The sequence below is a fragment of the Panulirus ornatus genome, chromosome 9, assembly GCF_036320965.1.
Source record: "Panulirus ornatus isolate Po-2019 chromosome 9, ASM3632096v1, whole genome shotgun sequence".
NCBI classification, from domain to species: Eukaryota; Metazoa; Arthropoda; class Malacostraca; order Decapoda; family Palinuridae; genus Panulirus; species Panulirus ornatus.
The window spans coordinates 22,024,636-22,048,795 of NC_092232.1; the positions used below are offsets into that span (position 1 = coordinate 22,024,636).

The window sequence follows — 24,160 nt, forward strand, 5'->3', positions numbered from 1 at the left end:
TATGATAGGGATGACAGAGATGCTTTGTGGAAGGTCTTCAGAACATACAATGTGGGAGGAAAACTGACAGAAGCAGTGAGAAGTTTTTATCAAGGGTGTAAAGCATATGTATGAGCAGAAAGAGAGGAGAGTGAATGGTTCCAAGTGAAAGTTGGTCTGTGGCAGGGGTGTGTGGCATCACCATGGTTGCTCAATTTGTTTATGAATGGGGTGGTAAGGAAGATAAATGTGAACTCTTGGAGATAGGGGCAAATATGCAGTCTGTGAGGGATGAGAAAACTGGGAAGTGTCAGTTGTTTGCTTTTGATACAGTACTGGTGCCAGATATGAGTGAGAAACTGCAGAAGTTGATGACTGCATTTGGAACTGTGTATGAAAGGAGGAAGTTGAGAGCAATTGTGAATAAAAGTAAGGGTTGAGGGACAGGTTAGTTGGGTTGTGAGTTTAAATGGAGAAAAATTGGAGGGAGTGAAGCATTTTAGATACCTGGGAGTGGACATGGCAGTGAATGGTACCATGGGAGTGGAAGCAAGCCATAGGGTGGTAAGGGGACAAAAGTTCTGGGAGCACTGAAGAATGTGTGGAAAGACAGAATATTATCTTGGAGGGTAACAATGGGTATGTTTGATGGAAAAGTATTCCTGACAATACTACATGGATGCGAAGCTGTGTGGAAGAGGGTGAGGGTGTTGGAAATGTGTAGGGTGAGGTGGTGTGATCAAGTAAGTATTGAAAGGGAAAGAGAAAGAGTGTGGTTAAGGATGTATGGATCAAGCGTGCTGAAATGGTGTGGACATATGGAGAGAATGAGTGAGATGATATATATCAGAAGTGGAAGGAACAAGGAGAATGAGGACACTAAACAGGAAATGGAAGGATGGAGTTAAAAAGATTCTGAGTGATCAGGACCTGAAAATGCAGGAGGGTGAAAATTCTGGATGGTATGATTCCCAACTTACACATCAAAATAGCTCCCTATTCACATGATAGGCATGGTAGAATAAAATATTATTACTGAAAGGGTGCAATAAATGAAATAAAACATTATAAACATTCAGTTTCCAGGACTGCTTTAACACTACTTGCTATCTTTAGAAACACTATGGGCCGTACAGCAGGGTAATTTACAAAGGTTGTGGATAAGTGTCTACATAGTACACTAGATCTACCAGGATGTGGCAGTCACATAAGCTTGCAGCCAGTAGCTTCCAACAGCCTGACTGGTAAACAAAACAACAAAGCAGCTTGGATCTAATCCAAGTTCTGTGGCAGTAAACATCCTTCGAAATTAACAAGGTATTCATTAGGTAAAGTAAAGCCTCTGGAATTTCTCTCTGGTGTCTGGTAGAGACTGTGTTAACCAGAGAAAGTGTTGAATGTGAGCTGAAAGGGATTAGATAAAGAAATAATCAGATATATATACTTTTGGTGCACTTTAATATATTTCTAAAAATATAACAAATAAGTTTAATACACACCACACAATTCTAGAAATGACTACACAACACTCAGTGATTCATGAAAACTCTGAAAAAATAATTATGACAAACTCCAAACACCATTCTTTTTAAAATACTCATTAGACAACAGAAAGAAGATACACCTTTGCTCAAAGCAGTGTCTGAATATACTGTAATTTAGAGACTGATTTCATTAGAAAAACAAATACAGAAGCAGTTTATTAAATGAAATTGAGTACAAATATTTTTTAATACAATAAAAATTCTTAATAAGAAATCAACTTGATAAAAATAGAATATCAGCAGTGGTAAAAATCTCGTAATATGCAAATTGCCTAAATATTTCAAATATATTCAATTACAACAAAGAACACTAGATAAAATATACAATAAATAGCATGTATATGACTTAGTTGAATTCTTAAAAAAACAACAATACTGTAACTTTCATAAAAAAAAAAATCAACATAAATAACTGGTCCAATGATTTCAAAACCATCCAATTTTCTTACCATTCAATTTTCCTAACTTTTTCTTGTCTATCTTATCAAAGATGAGGAGACCTGATGCTCTTTCTATAACTTCAGCTGGAACCTGGAATCATTAATAATCCTTATTCATAAACATACGTATACTGGTGGTACATGAAACTTATATCTAAAGTACCTACAAACAAACATTTACTGAAAGGAAAATATGATCACTAATTATAGAATTATTCCATATCAATCTATCTAAAAAAAATCAATTTCCTACATTTCCAAACTAATGGATGGTGTAAGAAAAATAATCCAGAAAAAATCTTAACATTTCATCTTCATTTCTTCCATTTCCCGCATTAGCGAGGTAGCGTTAAAAACAGAGGATTAAGCCTAAAAGGGAAAAGCCTTCTTTTGGAAATGTAAAAATTGGAGGGGTGGATTTCCAGCCACCCCGCTCTCTCTCCTTTTACTCGCCTTTTATGACATACAGGGAACATGTGGGAAGCATTCTTTCTCCCTTTTCCCCTAAGTTTATTAATCTATCTATTGTACTTGATCGCTGCTTCCAGCATCAGTGAGATAGCACCAGGAAACAGATGAAGAAAGACCCATCCACTCATACACACAAAAATTCATACACGCTCATATATGTACATATGTATACATATTCCTATGAGTCCACGGGGAAAATGAAACACGAAAAGTTCCCAAGTGCACTTTCGTGTAATAATCACATCATCAGGGGAGACACAAGAGAGGAATATAACAGTCAGTTGATATACATCGAAGAGACGAAGCTAGGACGCCATTTGGTAAACATGTGATTGTCCAAAACATACAACGAGCGTTCATAAACTTATCATTTTACAAATCTTATCAACAATAAAGTTATCTAATTTGTACAGACCAACTTTATAGTTGATAAGATTTGTAAAATGATAAGTTTATGAACGCTCGTCGTATGTTTTGGACAATCACGTTTACCAAATGGCGTCCTAGCTTCGTCTCTTCGATGTATATCAACTGACTGTTATATTCCTCTCTTGTGTCTCCCCTGATGATGTGATTATTACACGAAAGTGCACTTGGGAACTTTTCGTGTTTCATTTTCCCCGTGGACTCATAGGAATATCTTGATTATGCGCAAAATTGTGATCCTTTCCAATATGTATACATATACATATCAACATATACATACATATATATATACACATAAATAGCCACACATACATATATAGAGTACATATTTATACTCGCTTGCCTTCATCCACTTCCAGTGCCATCCTGTCCCAAAGGAAACAGCACTGCCACCCCTCCATCAGCAAAGTAGCAACAAGAAAGCCGATAAAAAAAATTGCCACATTTGCTCACACTCTCTCTAGCAGTCATGTGTAATGCACCCGAAACCACAACTCCCTATCCACATCCAGGCCCCGCAGGCCTTAACATGCTTTACCCAAGATGTTTCACATACCCTGGTTCAGTCCATTGACACAACATCGACCCTTTTATACAAATAATTCTAATTCACTCTATTTCTTGCATGCCTCTCACCCTCCTGTATGTTCAGGCCTCAATCGCTCAAAATCTTTTTCATTCTATCCTTCCACCTCCAATTTGGTCTCCTGCTTCTCCTTGTTCCCTCCACCTCTGACACATATATCCTCTTTGTCAATCTCTCCTCACTCATTCTCTCCATATGTCCACACCATTTCAACACACCCTTCTCTGCTCTCTCAACCACACTATTTACTTCCACACATCTCTCTTACCCTTTCATTACTTACTTGATCAAACCACCTTACACCACACATTGTCCTCAAACATTTCATTACCAAAACATCCACCCTCCTCCATACAACCCTAACTATAGCCCATGCCTTGAAACCATATAACATTGTTACAACTATTATTCCTTCAAACATACCCATATTTTGCTCTCCGAGATATTGTTCACTCCTTCCAGACATTCTACATTGCTTCCAGAACCTTCACCTCCTCCCCGGCAATGGGGACAGGGGAGAAAGAATGCTTCCCATGTATTCCCTGCATGTCATAGAAAGCAAATTCTAATGGGTGGAAGTGGGGGAATGGAAAGCCTCTCCTCCAGTTTTTACTTTTCCAAAAGAAGAAACAGAGGCCAAATGAGGATTTTTTCCTCTTAATGCTCAGTTCTCTGTTCTTGACGCTACCTCCCTTACATGGGAAATGGCAAATATGTATGATATATATATATATATATATATATATATATATATATATATATATTATTTTTTTTTTTTGCTTTGTCGCTGTCTCCCACGTTTGTGAGGTAGCGCAAGGAAACAGACGAAAGAAATGGCCCAACCCACCTCCAAACACATGTATATACATACGTCCACACACGCAAATATACATACCTACACAGCTTTCCATGGTTTACCCCAGACACTTCACATGCCCTGATTCAATCCACTGACAGCACGTCAACCCCGGTATACCACATCGATTCAATTCACTCTATTCCTTGCCCTCCTTTCACCCTCCTGCATGTTCAGGCCCCGATCACACAAAATCTTTTTCACTCCATCTTTCCACCTCCAATTTGGTCTCCCACTTCTCCTTGTTCCCTCCACCTCCGACACATATATCCTCTTGGTCAATCTTTCCTCACTCATTCTCTCCATGTGCCCAAACCATTTCAAAACACCCTCTTCTGCTCTCTCAACCACGCTCTTTTTATTTCCACACATCTCTCTTACCCTTACATTACTTACTCGATCAAACCACCTCACACCACACATTGTCCTCAAACATCTCATTTCCAGCACATCCATCCTCCTGCGCACAACCATACAACATTGTTGGAACCACTATTCCTTCAAACATACCCATTTTTGCTTTCCGAGATAATGTTCTCGACTTCCACACATTCTTCAAGACTCCCAGGATTTTCGCCCCCTCCCCCACCCTATGATCCACTTCCGCTTCCATGGTTCCATCCGCTGCCAGATCCACTCCCAGATATCTAAAACACTTTACTTCCTCCAGTTTTTCTCCATTCAAACTTACCTCCCAATTGACTTGACCCTCAACCCTACTGTACCTAATAACCTTGCTCTTATTCACATTTACTCTTAACTTTCTTCTTTCACACACTTTACCAAACTCAGTCACCAGCTTCTGCAGTTTCTCACATGAATCAGCCACCAGGGCTGTATCATCAGCGAACAACAACTGACTCACTTCCCAAGCTCTCTCATCCCCAACAGACTTCATACTTGCCCCTCTTTCCAAAACTCTTGCATTTACCTCCCTAACAACCCCATCCATAAACAAATTAAACAACCATGGAGACATCACACACCCCTGCCGCAAACCTACATTCACTGAGAACCAATCACTTTCCTCTCTTCCTACACGTACACATGCCTTACATCCTCGATAAAAACTTTTCACTGCTTCTAACAACTTGCCTCCCACACCATATACTCTTAATATCTTAATATATATATATACATATATATATATATATATATATATTTTTTTTTTTCATATTATTTGCCATTTCCCGCATTAGCAAGGTAGCGTTAACACAGAACTGGGCCTTAGAGGGAATATCCTCACCTGACCCCCTTCTCTGTTCCTTCTTTTGGAAAATTAAAAAAAACAAGAAAGGGGAGGATTTCCAGCCACCCGCTCCCTCCCCTTTTAGTTGCCTTCTACGACACGCAGGGAATACGTGGGAAGTATTCTTTCTCCCCTATCCCCAGGGATATATATATATATATATATATATATATATATATATATATATATATATATATATATATATATATCCCTGGGGATAGGGGAGAAAGGATACTTCCCACGCATTCCCAGTGTGTCGTAGAAGGCGACTAAAGGGGACGTGGGGAGCGCTCATCCTCCTCAAAAGGTCCAGATTGGGATGTTTAAATGTGTGTGGATGTAACAGAGAAAAAAGGAGAGATAGGTAGTATGTTTAAGGAAAGGAACCCAGATATTTTGGCTCGAGTGATACGTAGCTTAAGGGTAAAGGGGAAGAGTGGTTTGTGAATGCTTTGGAAGTAAAGTCAAGGGTTGGCAAGAGGACAAGAGCAAAGGAAGGTGTAGCACTACTCCTGAAACAGGAGTGGTGGGAGTATAAGATAGAGTGTAAGATAGTAAACTCTAGATTGATATGGGTATAACTGAAAGTGGATGGAGAGAGATGGGTGATTATTGGTGCCTATGCACCTGGGCATGAGAAGAAAGATCATGAGAGGCAAGTGTTTTGGGAGCAGCTGAGTGAGTGTGTTAGCAGTTTCAATGCACGAGACCAGGTTATAGTGATGGGTGATTTGAATGCAAAGGTGAGTAATGTGGCAACTGAGGGAATAATTGGTGTACAAGGGGTGTTCAGTGTTGTAAAAGGAAATGGTGAAGAGCTTGTAGATTTGTGTGTTGAAAAAGGACTGGTGATTGGGAATACCTGGTTTAAAAAGAGAGATATACATAAGTGTACTTATGTAAGTGGGAGAGATGGCCAGAAAGCGTTATTGGATTACATGTAAATTGATAGGTGCGTGAAAGAGAGACTTTTGGATGTTAATGTGCTGAGAGGTGCAACTGGAGGGATGTTTAACCATCATATTATGGAGGCGAAGGTGAAGATTTGTAGAGGTTTTCAGAAAAGAAGAGAAAATGTTGGGGTGAAGAGAGTGGTAAGAGTAAGTGATCTTGTGAAAGAGACTTGTGTGGGGAAGTACCAGGAGAGATTGAGTGCAGAATGGAAAAAGGTGAGAGCAAAAGACGAAAGGGGAATGGGGGAGGAATGGGAAGTATTTAGGGAAGCAGTGATGGCTTGCGCAAAAGATGCGGCATGAGAAGCGTGGGAGGTGGGCAGATAAGAAAGGGTAGAGTGGTGGAATGAAGAAGTAAGATTATTGGTCAAAGAGAGGAGAGAGGCATTTGAACGATTTTTGCAAGGAAATAGTGCACATGACTGGGAGATGTATAAAAGAAAGAGGCAAGAGGTCAAGAGAAAGGTGCAAGAGGTGAAACAGAGGGCAAATGAGAGTTGGGGTGAGAGAGTATTATTACATTTTAGGGAGAATAAAAAGATGTTTTGGAAGGGGGTAAATAAAGTGTGTAAGACAGGAAAACAAATGGGAACAATGATGAGGGGGGTAATGGGGAGGTAATAACAAGTAGTGGTGATGTGAGAAGGAGATGGAGTATTTTGATGGTTCATTGAATGTGTTAGATGAAAGAGTGGCAGATATAGGGTTTTTTGGTTGAGGTGGTGTGCGAAGTGAGAGCCTCAGGGAGAATGTTTGGTAAACAGAGAAGAGGTAGTGAAAGCTTTGCAGAAGATGACAGCTGACAGGGTGATGGGTTTGGATGGTATTGCAGTGGAATTTATAAAAAAAGGGGGTGATCGTGTTGTTGTCTGGTTGGTGAGGATATTCAATGTACGTATGGCTCATGGTGAAGTGCCTGAGGATTGGCAGAATGCATGCATAGTGCCACTGTATATAGGCAAAGGGGATAAAGGTAAGTGTTCAAATTACAGACGTATAAGTTTGTTGAGCATTCCTGGGAAATTATATGGGAGGGTATTGACTGAGAGGGTGAAGGCATATACAGAGCATCAGATTGGGGAAAAGCAGTGTGGTTTCAGAAGTGGTAGAGGATGTGTGGATCAGGTGTTTGCTTTAAAGAATGTATGTGAGAATTACTTAGAAAAACAAATGGATTTGTATGTAGCATTTATGGATCTAGAGAGGGCATATGACAGAGTTGATAGAGATACTCTGTGGAAGGTATTAAGAGTATATGGTGTGGGAGGTAAGTTGTTAGAAGCAATGAAAAGTTTTTATTGAGGATGTAAGGCATGTGTATGAGTAGGAAGAGAGGAAAGCGATTGGTTCTCAGTGAATGTCGGTTTGCGGCAGGGGTGCATGATGTTTCCATGGTTGTTTAATTTGTTTATGGATGGGGTTGTTAGGGAGGTGAATGCAAGAGTTTTGGAGAGAGGGGCAAGTATGCAGTCTGTTTTGGATAAGAGGGCTTGGGAAGTGAGCCAGTTGTTGTTCACTGATGATACAGCGCTGGTGGCTGATTCGGGTGAGAAACTGCAGAAGCTGGTGACTGAGTTTGGTAAAGTGTGTGAAAGAAGAAAGCTGAGAGTAAATGTGAATAAGAGCAAGGTTGTTAGGTACAGTAAGGCTGAAGGACAAGTCAACTGGGAGATAAGTGTGAATGGAGAAAAACTGGAGGAAGTGAAGTGTTTTAGATATCTGGGAGTGGATTTGGCAGCGGATGGATCCGGAAGTGAGTCACAGGGTGGGGGAGGGGGCGAAGGGTCTGGGAGCAGTGAAGAATGTGTGGAAGATGAGAGCATTATCTCAGAGAGCATAAATGGGTATGTTTGAAGGAATAGGGGTTTCAACAATTTTATATGGTTACGAGGCGTGGGCTATAGATAGAGTTGCACGGAGGAGGGTGGATGTGTTGGAAATGAGATGTTTGAGGACAATATATGGTGTGAGGTGGTTTGATCAAGTAAGTAATGAAGAGGTAAGAGAGATGTGTGGTAATAAAAAGAGTGTGGATGAGAGAGCAGAAGAGGGTGTACTGAAATGGTTTGGTCACATGGAGGGAATGAGTGAGGGAAGATTGACAAAGAGGATATATATGTCAGAGGTGGAGGGAACGAGGAGAAGTGGGAGACCAAATTGGAGGTGGAAGGATGGAATGAAAAAGATTTTGAGCGATCGGGGCCTGAACATGCAGGAGGGTGAAAGGCGTGCGAGGAATAGAGTGAATTGGAACGATGTGGTATACTGGGGCTGACGTGCTGTCAATGGATTGAACCAGGGCATGTGAAGCGTCTGGGGTAAACCATGGAAAGTTAGTGGGGCCTGGATGTGGAAAGGGAGCTGAGGTTTTGGTGCATTATACATGACAGCTAGAGACTGAGTGTGAACGAAAGTGGCCTTTGTTGTCTTTTCCTAGCACTACCTCGTGTGCGTGCAGGGGGGAAGGGGGGTGTAATTTCATGTGTGGTGGGGTGGCAACAGGAATGAATAAAGGCAGCAAGTATGAATTATGTACATGTGTATATATGTATATGTCTGTGTATCTATATATGTGTATATGTCCAAATGTATAGGTATGTATGTGTGTGTGTGGACGTGTATGTATATGCATGTGTATGTGGGTGGGTTGGGCCATTCTTTCATCTGTTTCCTTGCGCTACCTCGCTAACACGGGAGACAGCGACAAAGTATAATAAAATAAATACATATATACATACACACTCATACATGTACATATACATACATATCAACATATACATACACATACATACATACATATTCATACCTGCTCAACTTTATCCATTCCCTGGTGCCACCCCACCCCACAGGAAACAGCATCATCAACCAGGAAATGGACAAAAAAAAGGTTGCATCCGTTCACACTCATTCTCTAGCTGTCAGGTGTAATACACTGAAACCACCCAAACAATGTCATCCCATTGGTTAAACCTATCCCTGATTGCTTAAGGACAACTTATCAACCCACAGATAACCTCCAAAGACAAGAAGTATTGAAACAACCCCAAATTCTAGCTGCTGAACTCAAAAGAAGCCATCCAAATTTCTAGAAAGCTTCCTTAAAGAACCATTCAACATTGCCTGCAAATGGACCTTCACCTCCTCTCCTGCAGGCAAACTGCCAAACCCCTCTTTACAAAGGAAATGAAATGCAAATGACTCACATTTGCAAAGAAATCAAAGGAATGGAGAGAGCAACAGTTCTTAAGGTAATGTTTTCCGATGAAAGTTCCTTCAAATGTAAGCAGTTGAGGCAGGGGAGGATGAGGAGGTCAAAAGATCCCAGCAGGTATGACTCTTTTCACAGTGAAGACAGTGAAGTATCCAGATAGCATGATGGTTTGATGTTTCCTTAGTAGTGCTATGGTTAGGGTAGGATTGTACCTCTTACCTAAACACACTACAATGAATGAAGAGCAGTACATCAAGGTGCTCTAGGACCATCTGCTTCTATCTTATGAATTCACGGGTGTGATCACTTTAAGCAAGATATTGCCCCCTGCCATATAGTTAGGAAGGTGATGAATTGGTTATCAGAGAAAAATATTCAACTGATGGAGAGGCCTAGAAACTCCCCAGACTTTACACTGAACAGATATGAAGCATTCTTTGAATGTATGGAAAACTTTCCTCAAACTGATACATTGCATTGAAATGATGAATACTAATGTTCCATTAAAGTTAAAGCAACTGATCTACTCCACGTACACAGGGATGGACTAATACATCAAAAGAAATAGACAGACTATCAGTTTAAAGCAATGATATGCTATGAAGGTTTCTTAACTTTAATGTTTTACAGTAGTGCTAATAACTAGCAGCAAAGTTATCAAAAGTCAGAAGATTTCACAGATGTTACCTATAATAAGAACTACCAAACATGACTCACTTGGAATGTGGAGAGGGGTGTACTATCATCAATCTCCATGTTGGGCAACAAATAAGACTCTAACTCCAACTCCCCATTCTTGTTTTCACATACCACTACCTGAAAAAAAAATCCAGTTAGTCATAATAAAAGCTCAAATACAAATTCAACATCTATCATGAATGTGACCTCATACATTAAGCTTCAAGTTTTTACATATCAATTTTATCTCATATATGCAGGCAAAGGACATTAACATGATGGACATTTGATTACACTGTCTGATGATACCAAAACTAGTGTACAGTCCTTAACAGCAGGAAAGGTCAGTGCAAAAAGGTGCACTGAAGAATTTCATTTAATACTAACTCAAACTGAAATACATAAAATCATATAAAAACTGTCCTTGGCTCAATGTCAGCATCAGAAAATACTCTTACTTGGTGATTAGTTACTTACTCCAATACTTATATCAATTTGCAAACCAGCTTACTTGCAAGTAATTTCAATTATCAAATTGCACTCTGTTGAGTTTTTCAGTTCATTCTTATTTCATACTTTAATATTATCTGTATAATAAAATGAATTCACTTGAATTTAACATTTTTACAAACATCTCAACTTTTACTTGAAACTAGAACTCTCGAGCTAACTTTATTTGAATTATCCAAGTATGCATGAACAATACCTCACTATTAATCACTTCCTTCACATTTTGATTTAAATCCCTCATCCAGTCTTTCAAGAAAGGTTATCACACTTAACTAACTTTCTCAATCTGGTTATGATTGCTTCCTATACATATTTTCATGGTGACAAACAAATACAATGCTCATACCTTGAAAAAATGAGTAGGAACTGCAACATGATTCTGTCCAATCACTTGATATTTGATATACAGTTTTCCATCATCTTCTCGTCTGAAATATATAATTTGTTAAATGTTGAAATTACATCCTCTCCCATCTCAAACACTACACCTGACAGAACATAACACACCTCTTTATTCTCTACTTTCATTTTTGCTCCCTTTCATTGGTAAAAGTATGGCACTACATATGTTACAGGCTTCATCAGTCCCAAATTAGAATGGCACCACCAGTTGAAGAGGGTTATATGGTCCTCAGGGCCCCTTAAATAACATCAAGTGACTAAGACCTACCTCAATCCTTAAGACATATCTCCTATGTCCGATCTTTATCAATTTTGGCAATATCTGTAATCTCAAATCTAACTTTCCCGTTGTGTTACACCATCTCTCTACTTATCCCTATAATCTTTAACTCTCTGAAACCCAACTAGCCAAGGCTGCTGCTCTCCACTCACAGTTTTCAAACTTTACTATTTACCATTGCTTCTTCTCCAAAGGTGGTGATTATGCTCACTGTAATACAGAAAATCCCACTGCATGCCTCATGATCCTTGAATTTCCCAACTTTGAGGGGATCTGGCTCAATATTTCATATATTTTTTTTATCTTGCTTATATGTTTCATTCATTTCCCTCCATTTCCTCCAGCTACAATCAACTCTGATTATTCAGCCTCCTGCCACAAGGCATTGCTCTTTGTACAGCCCCGTAATGAATTACTGTATTCAGACAAGTTCAATGTACACAAGTATTAGTTAGGTTTAACCCAGGATGATTCAGTGGATACATGGCCTCTTCTTCTTCCCTCCTCAACAATCACGAACAAATAATCAAACACACAACCAGTGGATACTTGGCCCCTTCTTCTTCCCTCCTTAACAATCAAGAACAAATAATTAAACATCCAACATGAGTTCTAAACTGCCACAACTACTCTCATAATAAAAACAGTATCTGCCCCCCCATAAGGGACCCCTTATCACAACCTTATTTCTAATCACTTCTAACTGGATATGCTCACCTGCAATCACCCCATCTGAGATGCTGCCTTCGGCAATGTGGGAGTGCTTAATTGTAATCCCAGCATGACCTTCCCCAAAACTGGTACGAAATTCCAAGCCAGGATGTCTCATGCTGTGTTGAGCATGTACCAACAGCAGAGGGAATCCAGGCAGGGATGGAGTTCTACATCCCTTTTTCTTCTAGATCTTTGTGTTCCCAATCATGATATGATCACACCTGCTCTAATACCTTTTTCGCAACAGGGACAGAATGTATCTGGCCCTGAAATTCTTCCCTTCCCTTGAATACCACCCTCCTTTCATTTTTGCTTAAAATCCTTGTAAAGGTGTTCTTTGTAAAGTCAAGCATATCCTCATAGAAGGAGTCCTAAAATGACTTCTACTAACAAACCTTTGTTTGTCCTTAACAAAATGCATCCCCAGTTACTTCTGTAATTCACCTTTTCTTCTTTCTTCTGACCTTATCAGTTTTTATAGCTAACCAACTAACAAAACCACTATTTTTGGAAATCTGTATCCCTCATTCAATTTTGGGTGATTTTGCATCTAATCATCTCAATTATCTCATGTCATCTCTCTTTTCCTCACAAAAGTTCTGAGTACTTTCCCACATTCAAGTGAACAACGTATATGGCCCCGATGGCAAACATCCTTGAATCCTAAAAAAGCGTGCATCAGAGACAGGCTACAACCCTGCACAGCTATTTAGTCTGTCAAAAAACCTAGACTTTTCCTTCTTGGATGCATGCCTTAGTATATCCCTTCCTCAAGAAAGACCACTCAAATCCTTCCAACTATTGCCCAACTGTTCCTACTTCTGCTGTCTCCAGTCTTTGAGACTCCTTTAATCTCACTTTCTTGAACACTTAGAATCATATTACCTTTCTGATTTGCAATATGCTTTTGTAGTGCAAGATCCACAAGTGATCTCTCCTGTGTGACTCACCTGTGGTCCACCTTCCTCAAGGATTTCAGTGACACTTATCACAGCCTTCAACATCTCCAAAGCCTTCAAGAGAGCATGGCAATAAATCTTTGCTTTCTAAACTTCCTTCCTTTGGTTCTTTTGCTTCTCTCTGATCCCTTAAGCACAGATTACTATTTCATCATCCCACTGTAGTAGTCAATGATGGAGTAACTTTACTCTTGTGTCCTGCCAACAATGGTCTCCCTCATGATTCTATCCTCAAGCCAACTTTCTTTCTTCTCTCCATAAATGATCTACTTCTAATCTTATTCTTCCTTATGCTGATGGTTGCTTATCCCTTCCTCCTCCTAATATTCATTCTTTTTCTCTTACTGAACATCTTTCCTCTCTCACTTCAGATCTATACAACTTCTTGTAATGGGGAAACAGAAGGTTGGTTAAACTCAACAGTGTCATAAAACAGTATCTTCCAATGTCTCTTTCTAAGTATCACTCATTTCCCTCCATTCAATTCCAAAACACCTCAATTCAAACAAAAACATGTTTGGTATAACCATTATCTTCTACTCTATCCTTGAAACCCCACACATCACAAAGTCTGTTTCCCCAACGTTAAGGGTTCTGTGAAAGTGCTGTAATCATTTTTCTTTTGAGGAGCTATCTCATATATATGGAGCTTTAATCACCTAATATGAAGTGCCGCTCACATATGAGACAAAAAACTCTCCTAATGTTCACTGCTCATTCACCAGCATCTAAAATGTTAAAACATTTAATTTCACTTAATGTGCAATACATTCTTGATTTCTTACTAATTAAAGCTCACTCTTGTCAATTGCTGAGCATTTTTGACTTATGACTGGAGATTTACAGCTGTAAACATAACTTTCAACATCACAACATTACAAAATTAGTGAATTAAAAGTGGAACTTTGTGAGAGTAATCTGCTCCCTTATCAATAGTGTTAAAATGAAACATTGTTAGCACTTGTGTAATAAATGCCTCAATCTGCATCCTCCAAAAAACTTGCAAAGGTGAACTCCAAATGTTATAGAATACACTATAAACCTATTCTTGGTTCTTTAGATGTATTTCACTAATTGAAACAGATGCCAATCTTATGTATTATTTGGCCATATGCATCTGTAAAAATACTTTTGTTAACAGAGGTATGCACCTCAACAAACTTACTGTAATGGCAATGATGGTGTAAAATCTCTTATTAGGCATATGCAATAAAGTAAAAGAATTAACTAAAAAATTCAGGTAATAAAAAAATGTATAACAAGAACAGCAACAAAAGTCTTTAACCATCACAAACAGCTACACACTACCATGTCACAACCTCCCTGTTATGATGATGGATTTGCTATTTAGTACCATTTTATAGAGAAATCTTTGAAGAGGATATTCATATTAAACAAGAGATAGAAAAGACCAAAAGGTTTCAAAAACTGATAATCATCACCAACATGTACACCTGGCACATGGCTTGTAAATGCCTTGTATACCTTAGGGGTACAAGCATGGCTCATCCCCTTGTACAGTTACAATCCACAGTTTCTTTAACCCCTGTCTGTAAAGAAGTCAAAGCCAAGGATTAAGAAAGGCCAGATGAATGGACAGATATGCATTGTAGCATCATCAAAAATCATGATTATAAAAATATCATTTCCACAATAATATAGTATATCATGACAATGCAATGTACAAATACAATGTACAGAGCAACAAGCTGTCATTGGGCTGAAAAAAGGCATATGGACTGGTCAAGGTAAACTATGGAATTGTCTGTGGGACTTAGTTGTAGATGGTGAGCCCAGTTTTCAGTAAAACATAATTGATAGCTAGACTGGAAGTGTATAAAAGAAGCTATTGTTCTTTCATTTCTCAGGACATATAGCTGAGGCAATAGAAGGAAACATATGAAATATAATATAATAAACTGTAGGATTCAAATGCATACAAAAAATGCGGAAACAGACAAGTATTATAACTTGGCCTCCAAGTCAATTTTCTAAGTTCAAAAGTAATCCATGATACACCCTGGCATGTCTGTCAAAAGATTTTTTCAGGTAATCAGCTAAGGATCACATTACAATCTCAGTGATCCATGGAAGAGTAGGAAATATATTAATTCATCTATCTATTATATTTGATCACCATTTCCCATGTGAGCGAGGTAGCGCCAGGAAACAGATGAAGAATGGCCCATCCACTCACATACACATATATATACATAAATGCCCATACATGCATATATAAATATCAATATATACATACATATACATACACAGACACAGACACATATAAACATGTACAGATTCATACTTGCTTACCTTCATCCATTCCTGGCACTACCCCATCCCACAGGAAACAGCATCGCTACCCCCTGCTTCAGCGAGGAAAACAGGAAAACAGACAGGAAAACAGACAAGAAAAAGCCACATTCGTTCACACTCAGTCTCTAGCTGTCATGTGTAATGAATCAAAACTACAGCTCCCTATCCACATCCAAGCCCCACAGATCTTTCCATGGTTTACCTCAGACATTTCACATGCCCTGGTGCAGTCCATTGACAGCATGTCAACCCCAGTATACCACATCAATCCAATTCACTCAATTCCTTGCTTACCTCTCACCTACCTGTATGTTCAGGCCCTGATCACTCAAAATCTTTTTCACTCTATCCTTCCACCTCCAATTTGGTCTCCCATTTCCCTCCACCTCTGATACATACATCCTCTTTGTTAATCTTTCCTCACTCATTCTCTCCATATGTCCAAACCATTTCAACACACCCTCTTCTGCTCTCTCAACCACACTCTTCATTTCCACACATCTCTCTTACCCTTTTATTACTTACTTGATCAAACCCCCTCACATCACATATTGTTGTCAAACATTTCATTTCAAACACATCCACTTTCCTCCGTACAATCCTATCTGGACCCATGCCTCGCAACCATACAATATTGTTGGAACTACTATTCCTTCAAACATACCCATTCTTGCTCTCTGAGATAACATTCTCTCCTTCCACACAATCTTCATCGCTCCCAGATCCTTTGCCCCCTCCCCCACCCTGTGACTCACTTCTGCTTCCATGGTTCCATTCACTGCTAAATCCACTCCCAGATATCTAAAACACTTCATGTCCCCCAGTTTTTCTCCATTAAAACTTACTTCTCAAATGACTTGTCCCTCAACCCTACTGAACCTAATAACCTTGCTCTTATTCAAATTTACTCTCAACATTCTCCTTTCAAACACTTTTTCAAACTCGGCAACCAACTTCTGTAGTTTCTCACTCGAATCAGCCGCTAGACCTGTATCATCAGCAAAGAACAACCCACTCACTTTCCAGACCCTCCTATCCCCAACAGATTGCATACTCACCCCTCTCTGGAACTCTTGCATTTACCTCCCTAACTACCCCATCTATAAACAAATTAAACAACCATGTGGACATCACACACCCCTTCTGCAGACAGACCTTCACTGGGAACCAATTACTCTCCTCTCTTCCTACTCGTACACATGCCTTACATATTTTGTAAAAACTTTTCACGGCTTCTAGCAGCTTACGTCCCACACCATATATTCTTAAGACCTTCTACAAAGTATCTTAATGAACCCTATCACATGCATTCTCCAGATCCATAAATGCTACATACAAATCCATCTCTCTTTCTAAGTATTTCTCACACACATTCTTCCAAGAAAACACCTGATCCACACATGCTTTTCCACTTCTGAAACCACACTGCTCCTCCCTAATCTGATGCTCTGTACATGCCTTCACCCTCTCAATCAATACCCTCCCATATAATTTCCCAGAAATACTCAACAAACTTATGCCTCTGTAGTTTGAACACTCATCTTTATCTCCTATGCCTTTGTACAATGGCACTATGCAGGCATTCCGCCAATCCTCAGGCACTTCACCATGATCCATACTTACAATGAATATCCATACAAACCAATCAACAACACAGTCACCCCCTTTCCTAATAAATTCTACTGCAATACCATCTAAACATGCCACCTTGCCGCATATCATCACCTGCAAAACTTTCACAACCTTTTCTCTCTTAATCATACCATTCTCCCTGACGCTCTCACTTTGCACACCACCCCAACAAAAACACCCTACATCTGCCACTCTATCATCAAACACATTCAACAAACCTTCAAAATACTCACAACATCTCACTTCATCACTACCTGTTATTACTTCCCCCCTTGCTCCCTTAACTGATGTTCCCATTTGTTATAATTAATTACTGAATGGAAGCCAACTGGTAACAGATATTACTGAGCATATCTGAGCTCTCCGTCATGGTTTTGCTGCACTGACTGGACCAACAAACATGCATTCTTAAAACACTGTTGAACAGAAAAATATTAACCCTAAATGCAAATTTCAAAATGATGCAAAGGTTTTTCATAAAAAATTACATATGCATGATGGATGAAAAATGCATATGCACTTGACAGAACTGTATCTGCTGTAACCATGAGATGTTTCAAAATTCTATATTTTGCATCCTTGTCACAAAATCCATTTGAATTACCAAGGTACTTACATCAAGATGACTACTGGTTTTTGGCCTACTTTGTGAGATATGACCAGAAGAATGAAAATTTCATATGTACATCCACTGCTTGGTGCCTATTTAATACAGTTTAAACTGCATTAAATAATTTCTTCAAGAATTCTCTAAATTTTTCGATAATTTCCTATGTTATTAAAGATTTTTGTCAAAGAAGTAAAATAACTTAGAGAAAATTCATACCTAGGTATGTACAATGGGCCTGTACAGACATAGACATTAGCATTTTCCCTTGCCAATTTCCTGCAGTACTGTTCAAGGTCATTCCACTTGTCCCGATTAAATCCTTTTCCTACCTGAAAGTGAAGAATTGGAGATAAATATTAAAGATATATGTATCTATTTTATATTCATTATACTTAATCCCTGTCTTCCATGTTAGCAAAGTAGCGCAAGGAAACAGACAAGGAATGGCCCAACCCACCCACATACACATGTATATACATAAACACCCACACATACACATATACATACACATACATTTCAATGTATACATACATATACAAACACAGATAGATACATATACACATACACATGTACATATTCATACTTGCTACCTTCATCCATTCCCGTCGCCACCCTGACACACATGAAACAGCATCCCTCCTCCCCTCCAGTGATGCAGTACCAGGAAAAGACAAAAAAAGGCCACATTCATTCACACTCAGTCTCTAGCTGTCATGTGTAATGCACCAAAACCACAGCTCCTGTTCCACATCCAGGCCCTACAGAACTTTCCATGGTTTACCCAAGATGCTTCACAAGCCCTGGTTCAGTCCACTGACAGCATGTCAACCCCGGTATATCACATCGTTCCAATTCACTCTATTCCTTGCACGCCTTTCACCTACCAGAATGTTCAGGCACCGATCGCTCAAAATCTTTTTCACTCCATCCTTCCACCTCCAAATTGGTCTCCAGCTTCCCCTTCTTCCCTCCCCCTCTGACACATATATCCTCTTTGTCAATCTTTCCTCACTCATTCTCTCCATGTGACCAAACCATTTCAACGCACCCTCTTCTGCTCTCTCAACCACACTCTTTTTATTACCACACATCTCTCTTACCTTTTCATTGCTTACTCGATCAAACTACTTCATATCACATATTGTCCTTAACTATTTCATTTCCAACACATCCACCCTTCTTTGCACAACCCTATCTATAGCCCATGCCTCGCAACCATATAACATCGTTGGAACCACTATTCTTTCAAACATACCCATTTTCACTCTCCGAGATAATGTTCTCGCCTTCCACACATTCTTCAACGCTCCCAGAACCTTTGTCCCCTCCTCCACCCTATGACTCGCTTCCACTTCTATGGTTCCATCTGCTGCTTAGTCCACTCCCAGGTATCTAAAACACTTCACTTCCTCCAGTTTTTCTCCGTTCAAACTTACCTCCCAATTAACTTGTCCCTCAACCATACTAAACTTAATAACCTTGCTCTTAATCACATCTACTCTCGGCTTTCTTCTTTCACACACTTTACCAACTCAGTCACCAACCTTGGCAGTTTCTCGCCCAAATCAGCCACCAGCGCTGTATCATCAGCAAACAACGACTGACTCACTTCCCAAGTGCTCTCATCCACAACGCACTGCATACTTGCCCATCTCTCCAAAAATCTTGCATTCACCTCCCTAACTACCCCATTCATAAACAAATTAAACAACCATGGAGACAAATGCACCCTTGCCACAAACCGACATTCAATGGGAACCAATCACTTTCCTCTCTTCCTACTTGTACACATGCCTTACATACTTGGTACAAACTTTTCACTGCTTCTAGCAACTTACCTCCCTCACCATATACTCTTAAAATGTTCCACAAAGCATCTCTATCAACCCTATCATATGCCCTCTCCAGGTCCATAAATGTTACATACATATCCATCTGTTTTTCTAAGTATTTCTCACATACATTCTTCAAAGCAAACATCTGATCCACACATCCTCTAACACTCCTGAAACCATGCTGCTCTATTCAAATCTGATGCTGTGTACAAGTCCTTACCGTCTCAATACACTCCCATATAATTTCCCAGGAATACTCAACAAACTTATACCTCTGTAATTTGAACATTCACCTTTATCTCCTTTGCCTTTGTACAATGGCACTATGCATACATTTTGCCAATCCTCAGGCACTTCAACATGATCCATACTCTGAATATCCATACCAACCAATCAAGAGCAGTTACCCCCTTTGTTAATAAATTCCACTGCAATACCATCTAATCCTGCCGCCTTGCCGGCTTTCATCTTCTGCAAAGCTTTCACTACCTCTTCTCTGTTTACCAAACCATTCTCCCTTACCCTCTCACTCTGCACACCACCCCGACCAAAACACTCTATATCTGCCACTCTATCATCAAAAACATTGAACAAACCTTCAAAATACTCACTCCATCTTCTCACTTCATCCGTTCTTGTCATTACCTCCCCATTTGTCCCCTTCGCTGATGTTCCCATTTGTTCTCTTGTCTTACACACTTTATTTACCTCCTTCCAAAACATCTTTTTATCCTCCCTAAAATTTAATGATACTCTCTCACCCCAACTCTCATTTGCCCTTTTTTTCACTACTTGCACCTTTCTCTTGACCTCCTGCCACTTTCTTTTATACATTTCCCAATCATCTGCACTGCTTCCCTGCGAAAATTGTCCAAATGCCTCTCTCTTTTCTTTCGCTAAATATATTTTTTCATTTCCTGTGTGGTGGGGAAGCATGAATATACACATGTGTATATATGTATGTGTGTGTGTATGTTTTTTTACATTTTCATTTATCATACTTTGTTGCTGTCTCCCATGTTAGTGAGGTAGTGCAAGGAAGCAGACGAAAGAATGGCCCAACCCATCCACATACACATGTATATACATACACATCCACACATGCACATATACATACCTATACATTTCAATGTTTACATATATATACATACACAGACATATACATATATACACATGTACACAATCCATACCCGCTGCCTCCATTCACTCCCGCCGCCACCCCACCACATATGAAATGACACCCCCCCTCCACCCATACGTGCGCAAGGTAGCGCTAGGAAAAGACAACAAAGGCCACATTCATTCACACTCAGTCTCTAGCTGAAATGTATAATGCACTGAAACCACAGCTCCCTTTCCACATCCAGGCCCCACAAAACTTTCCATGGTATACCCAACGCTTCACATGCCCTGGTTCAATCCACTGACAGCACGTAAATGTGTGTGTATATGTATGTATATGTGCGTGTATGGGCACTTTTAGGTACATATATGTGTATACGAGTGATTGGGCCATTCTTCCTCTGTTTCCTTGCGCTACCTTGCTGATGTGGGAAACAGGGTTTAAGTATAATAAATAAAAATATTTCTCATTATACTTGATTGCCATTTTCCTGCGTCAGCAAGGTAATGTCAGGAAACAGACGAAGAAAGAATGGCTCATCCACTCATATACACATACATGCACATATACATACACATATGCAGACATATACATCAATACACATCTACATATCAATACTTGCTTGCTTTCATCCAGGAAACAGCATCAGTGCCCTCCTGCTTCAGCAAGGTACGGCTAGGAAAACATAAAAAAAAAAGGCCACAATTGTTCGCACTCAGTCTCTAGCAGTCATGTGTAATGCACTGAAACCACAACTCCGTATCCACATCCAAGCCCCACAGACCTTTCCATGGTTTACCCCAGATGCTTCACATGCCCTAACTCAGTCCATTGATAGGACATCGACCCCAGTATACTACACCATTCCAATTCACTCTATTCCTCGTACACCTCTCACCCTCCTGTATGATCAGGTCCAGATCACTCAAAATCTTTTTCACTCCATCCTTCAACCTCCAATTGGGCCTCCTGCTTCTCCTCGTTCCCTCCACCTCTGACACATATATGCTCTTTGTCAGTCTTTCTTCACTTATCCTCTCCATATGTCCAAAACATTTCAACATACCCTCTTCTACTCTCTAAACCACACTTTTTTATTTCCACACATCTCTCTTGCCCTTTCATTACTTACTCGATCATACTACCTCACACAACATATTGTCCTCAAACATTTCATTTCCAACACATCCATATCTTTTTTTCATACATATTTGCCATTTCCTGCGAGAGTGAGGTAGCGTTAACAGCAGAGGACTGAGCCTAAGAGGGAAAATCCTCACTTGGCCCCCTTCTCTGTTCCTTTTTTTGGAAAAGTATAATTCATTTATCTATCATATTTGATCACCATCTCCTGCATTAGTGAGGTAGTGACGAGAAACAGACGAAGAAAGACATACATGGGAACATCGGTGAAGGGGACAAGGAGGAAAGTGATAAAAGATAGTGATGAAATGAAAAGATGGAGCGAGTATTTTGAAGGTTTGTTAAATGTGTTTGATGATAGAGTGGCAGATGTAGGATGTCTTAGTTGGGTGGTGTGCGAAGTGAGAGGGTCAGGAAGAATGGTTTGGTTAAGAGAGAAGAGGTAGTGAAAGCCTTGTGGAAGAAGAAATCTGGCACGGCGATAGGTTTGGATGGTATTCCACACACTTGCTCATGCCTCATACCTATATCATATTGCTACAACTGCCACCGCCCCATTTGCCCCTTCAACAACGTTCCCATTTGCTCTCTTGTATTTCACACACTATTAACCCCCTTAAATATCTCCCTTAAGTTTCCCAACACTCACTCAACCCAAATCTTATTTGGCTTCTTTTTCAACCACTCTGCACCTTCACCTTTACCTCCTGTCATGTTCCCTTGTTTATCCCAAAATCATTTGCACTCATTTTCTGCGAGTACCATCTATATATATATCTCTTTTCTCTTTCACAAGCAGCTGTACTTCTTCATGCCATCATTAACTACTATTTCAAATCTACCCACCTCCCACGCTTTGCATGCCACATGTATGTCTCACATCTAACAGCACTGATACCCTAAATACCTTCCATTCCTGTTGCTTCATTTACTATCACCTTTTGCCATTCTACACACAATCTCGACTGGTAATTCTTCACACGAGGCTCTTTCACAAGCTCACTTACTCTCACCACTACTGTCTCAATGATATTGTCTCTTCTTTTCCAAAACTTCCAGAAATCTTTACCCTCTTCTCCCAAGACCTGCTACAAGCAGTGAAAAATTTCATTATGGGGGTAAGGGATGAGTATGAACTGGAAGAGAGAAAAGTGAATGATTCCAAGTGAAGTGCTGGTCTGCGGCAGGGTTGTGTGATGTCACCATGGTTGTTTAATTTGTTTATCGATAAGGTGTTGAGAGAGGTAAATGTAAGAGTCTTGGAGGGGCAAGTGTAGGGGATGAGAGGGCCTGGGAAGTGCTTCAGAAGTTGTTTGTTGATGATATTAAGACTAGAGGCAGATTTGATTAAGTAACTGTAGCAGCTGGTGACTGAGTTTGGGAGGGTGTGTGAAAAGAGGAAGTCGAGAGTAAATAAGAATTAAGGAAAGAATATCAGGTTTAGAAGAGTTGAGGGACAGGTTAGTAGGGGTATGAGTCTGAATCAAAAGGCAACTGGAGTGGATGGGATTATGACTGATATGCTGAAGCATGAAGGAGAAAGTGATAGAGTGGATGCAACTTATATGTAATTTAGCATGGAAACAGAAGGTTGTGCCCGAGGATTGGTTGAAAGCTATTATTGTTCATTTATTCAATGGAAAAGTTCCTCAGGATGTATGTAACAATTATATGGGAATAAGTCTGTTAAGTATACCAGGAAAAGCATATATAGGAATATCAATTGACTGAATGATATGAGTGGCTGAATGCAGAACAAGTGAAGAGCAAGGGGATTTTTAGGAATGGTGTGTGATGTGTGGATCAGATTTTTGTATTAAAGATAACCATGGAAAAGTATCTGGCAAAAGCTAAGAAGTTCTATACAGCTTTTATGGATCTTGAGAAAACTTATAACAGAGTGGATTGGAATGCCTTGTGGGATGTTTTAAGGATATCTGGGATAGGGGAATAACTGTTGGATGGTGTAAAAGCCTTTTATAGAGCAGCAAATGCATGTGTAAGAGTGGATGGAGAGCTGAACAAAAGTTTCAGGATACATGTTGGAGTTAGACAAGGCTGTGTGATGTCACCATGGCTTTTTAATATATATATATATATATGGTGGTATACCGAGGTCGACGTGCTTTCAATGGATTGAACCAGGGCATGTGAAGCATCTGGGGTAAAGCATGGAAAGTTTTGTGGGGCCTGGATGTGGGAAGGGAACTGTGGCTTTGGTGCATTATACATGACAGCTAGAG

The 24,160-nt window shown here is 39.8% G+C and overlaps 1 protein-coding gene across 6 annotated transcripts in view; it reads right to left on the reverse strand.

The window, feature by feature from the left end:
• Positions 1-1,053: 1,053 nt before the first annotated feature.
• EndoG (Endonuclease G) overlaps positions 1,054-24,160 on the reverse strand; it is a 63,190-nt gene continuing 40,083 nt past the window's right edge. For 5 of the 6 annotated variants that reach the window (XM_071664829.1, XM_071664834.1, XM_071664833.1 and 2 more), the window contains 5 exons: positions 18,033-18,145; positions 11,250-11,331; positions 10,433-10,531; positions 1,973-2,054; positions 1,054-1,383 (listed from right to left, as the gene is read on the reverse strand). In XM_071664829.1, the coding sequence (XP_071520930.1) occupies positions 1,304-1,383; positions 1,973-2,054; positions 10,433-10,531; positions 11,250-11,331; positions 18,033-18,145 (456 nt within the window). In that variant the 3' untranslated portion in view covers positions 1,054-1,303. Of the gene's footprint in view, positions 1,384-1,409; positions 2,055-10,432; positions 10,532-11,249; positions 11,332-18,032; positions 18,146-24,160 lie in introns of those variants that run through there. The other variant, XM_071664835.1, reaches the window with a different exon arrangement.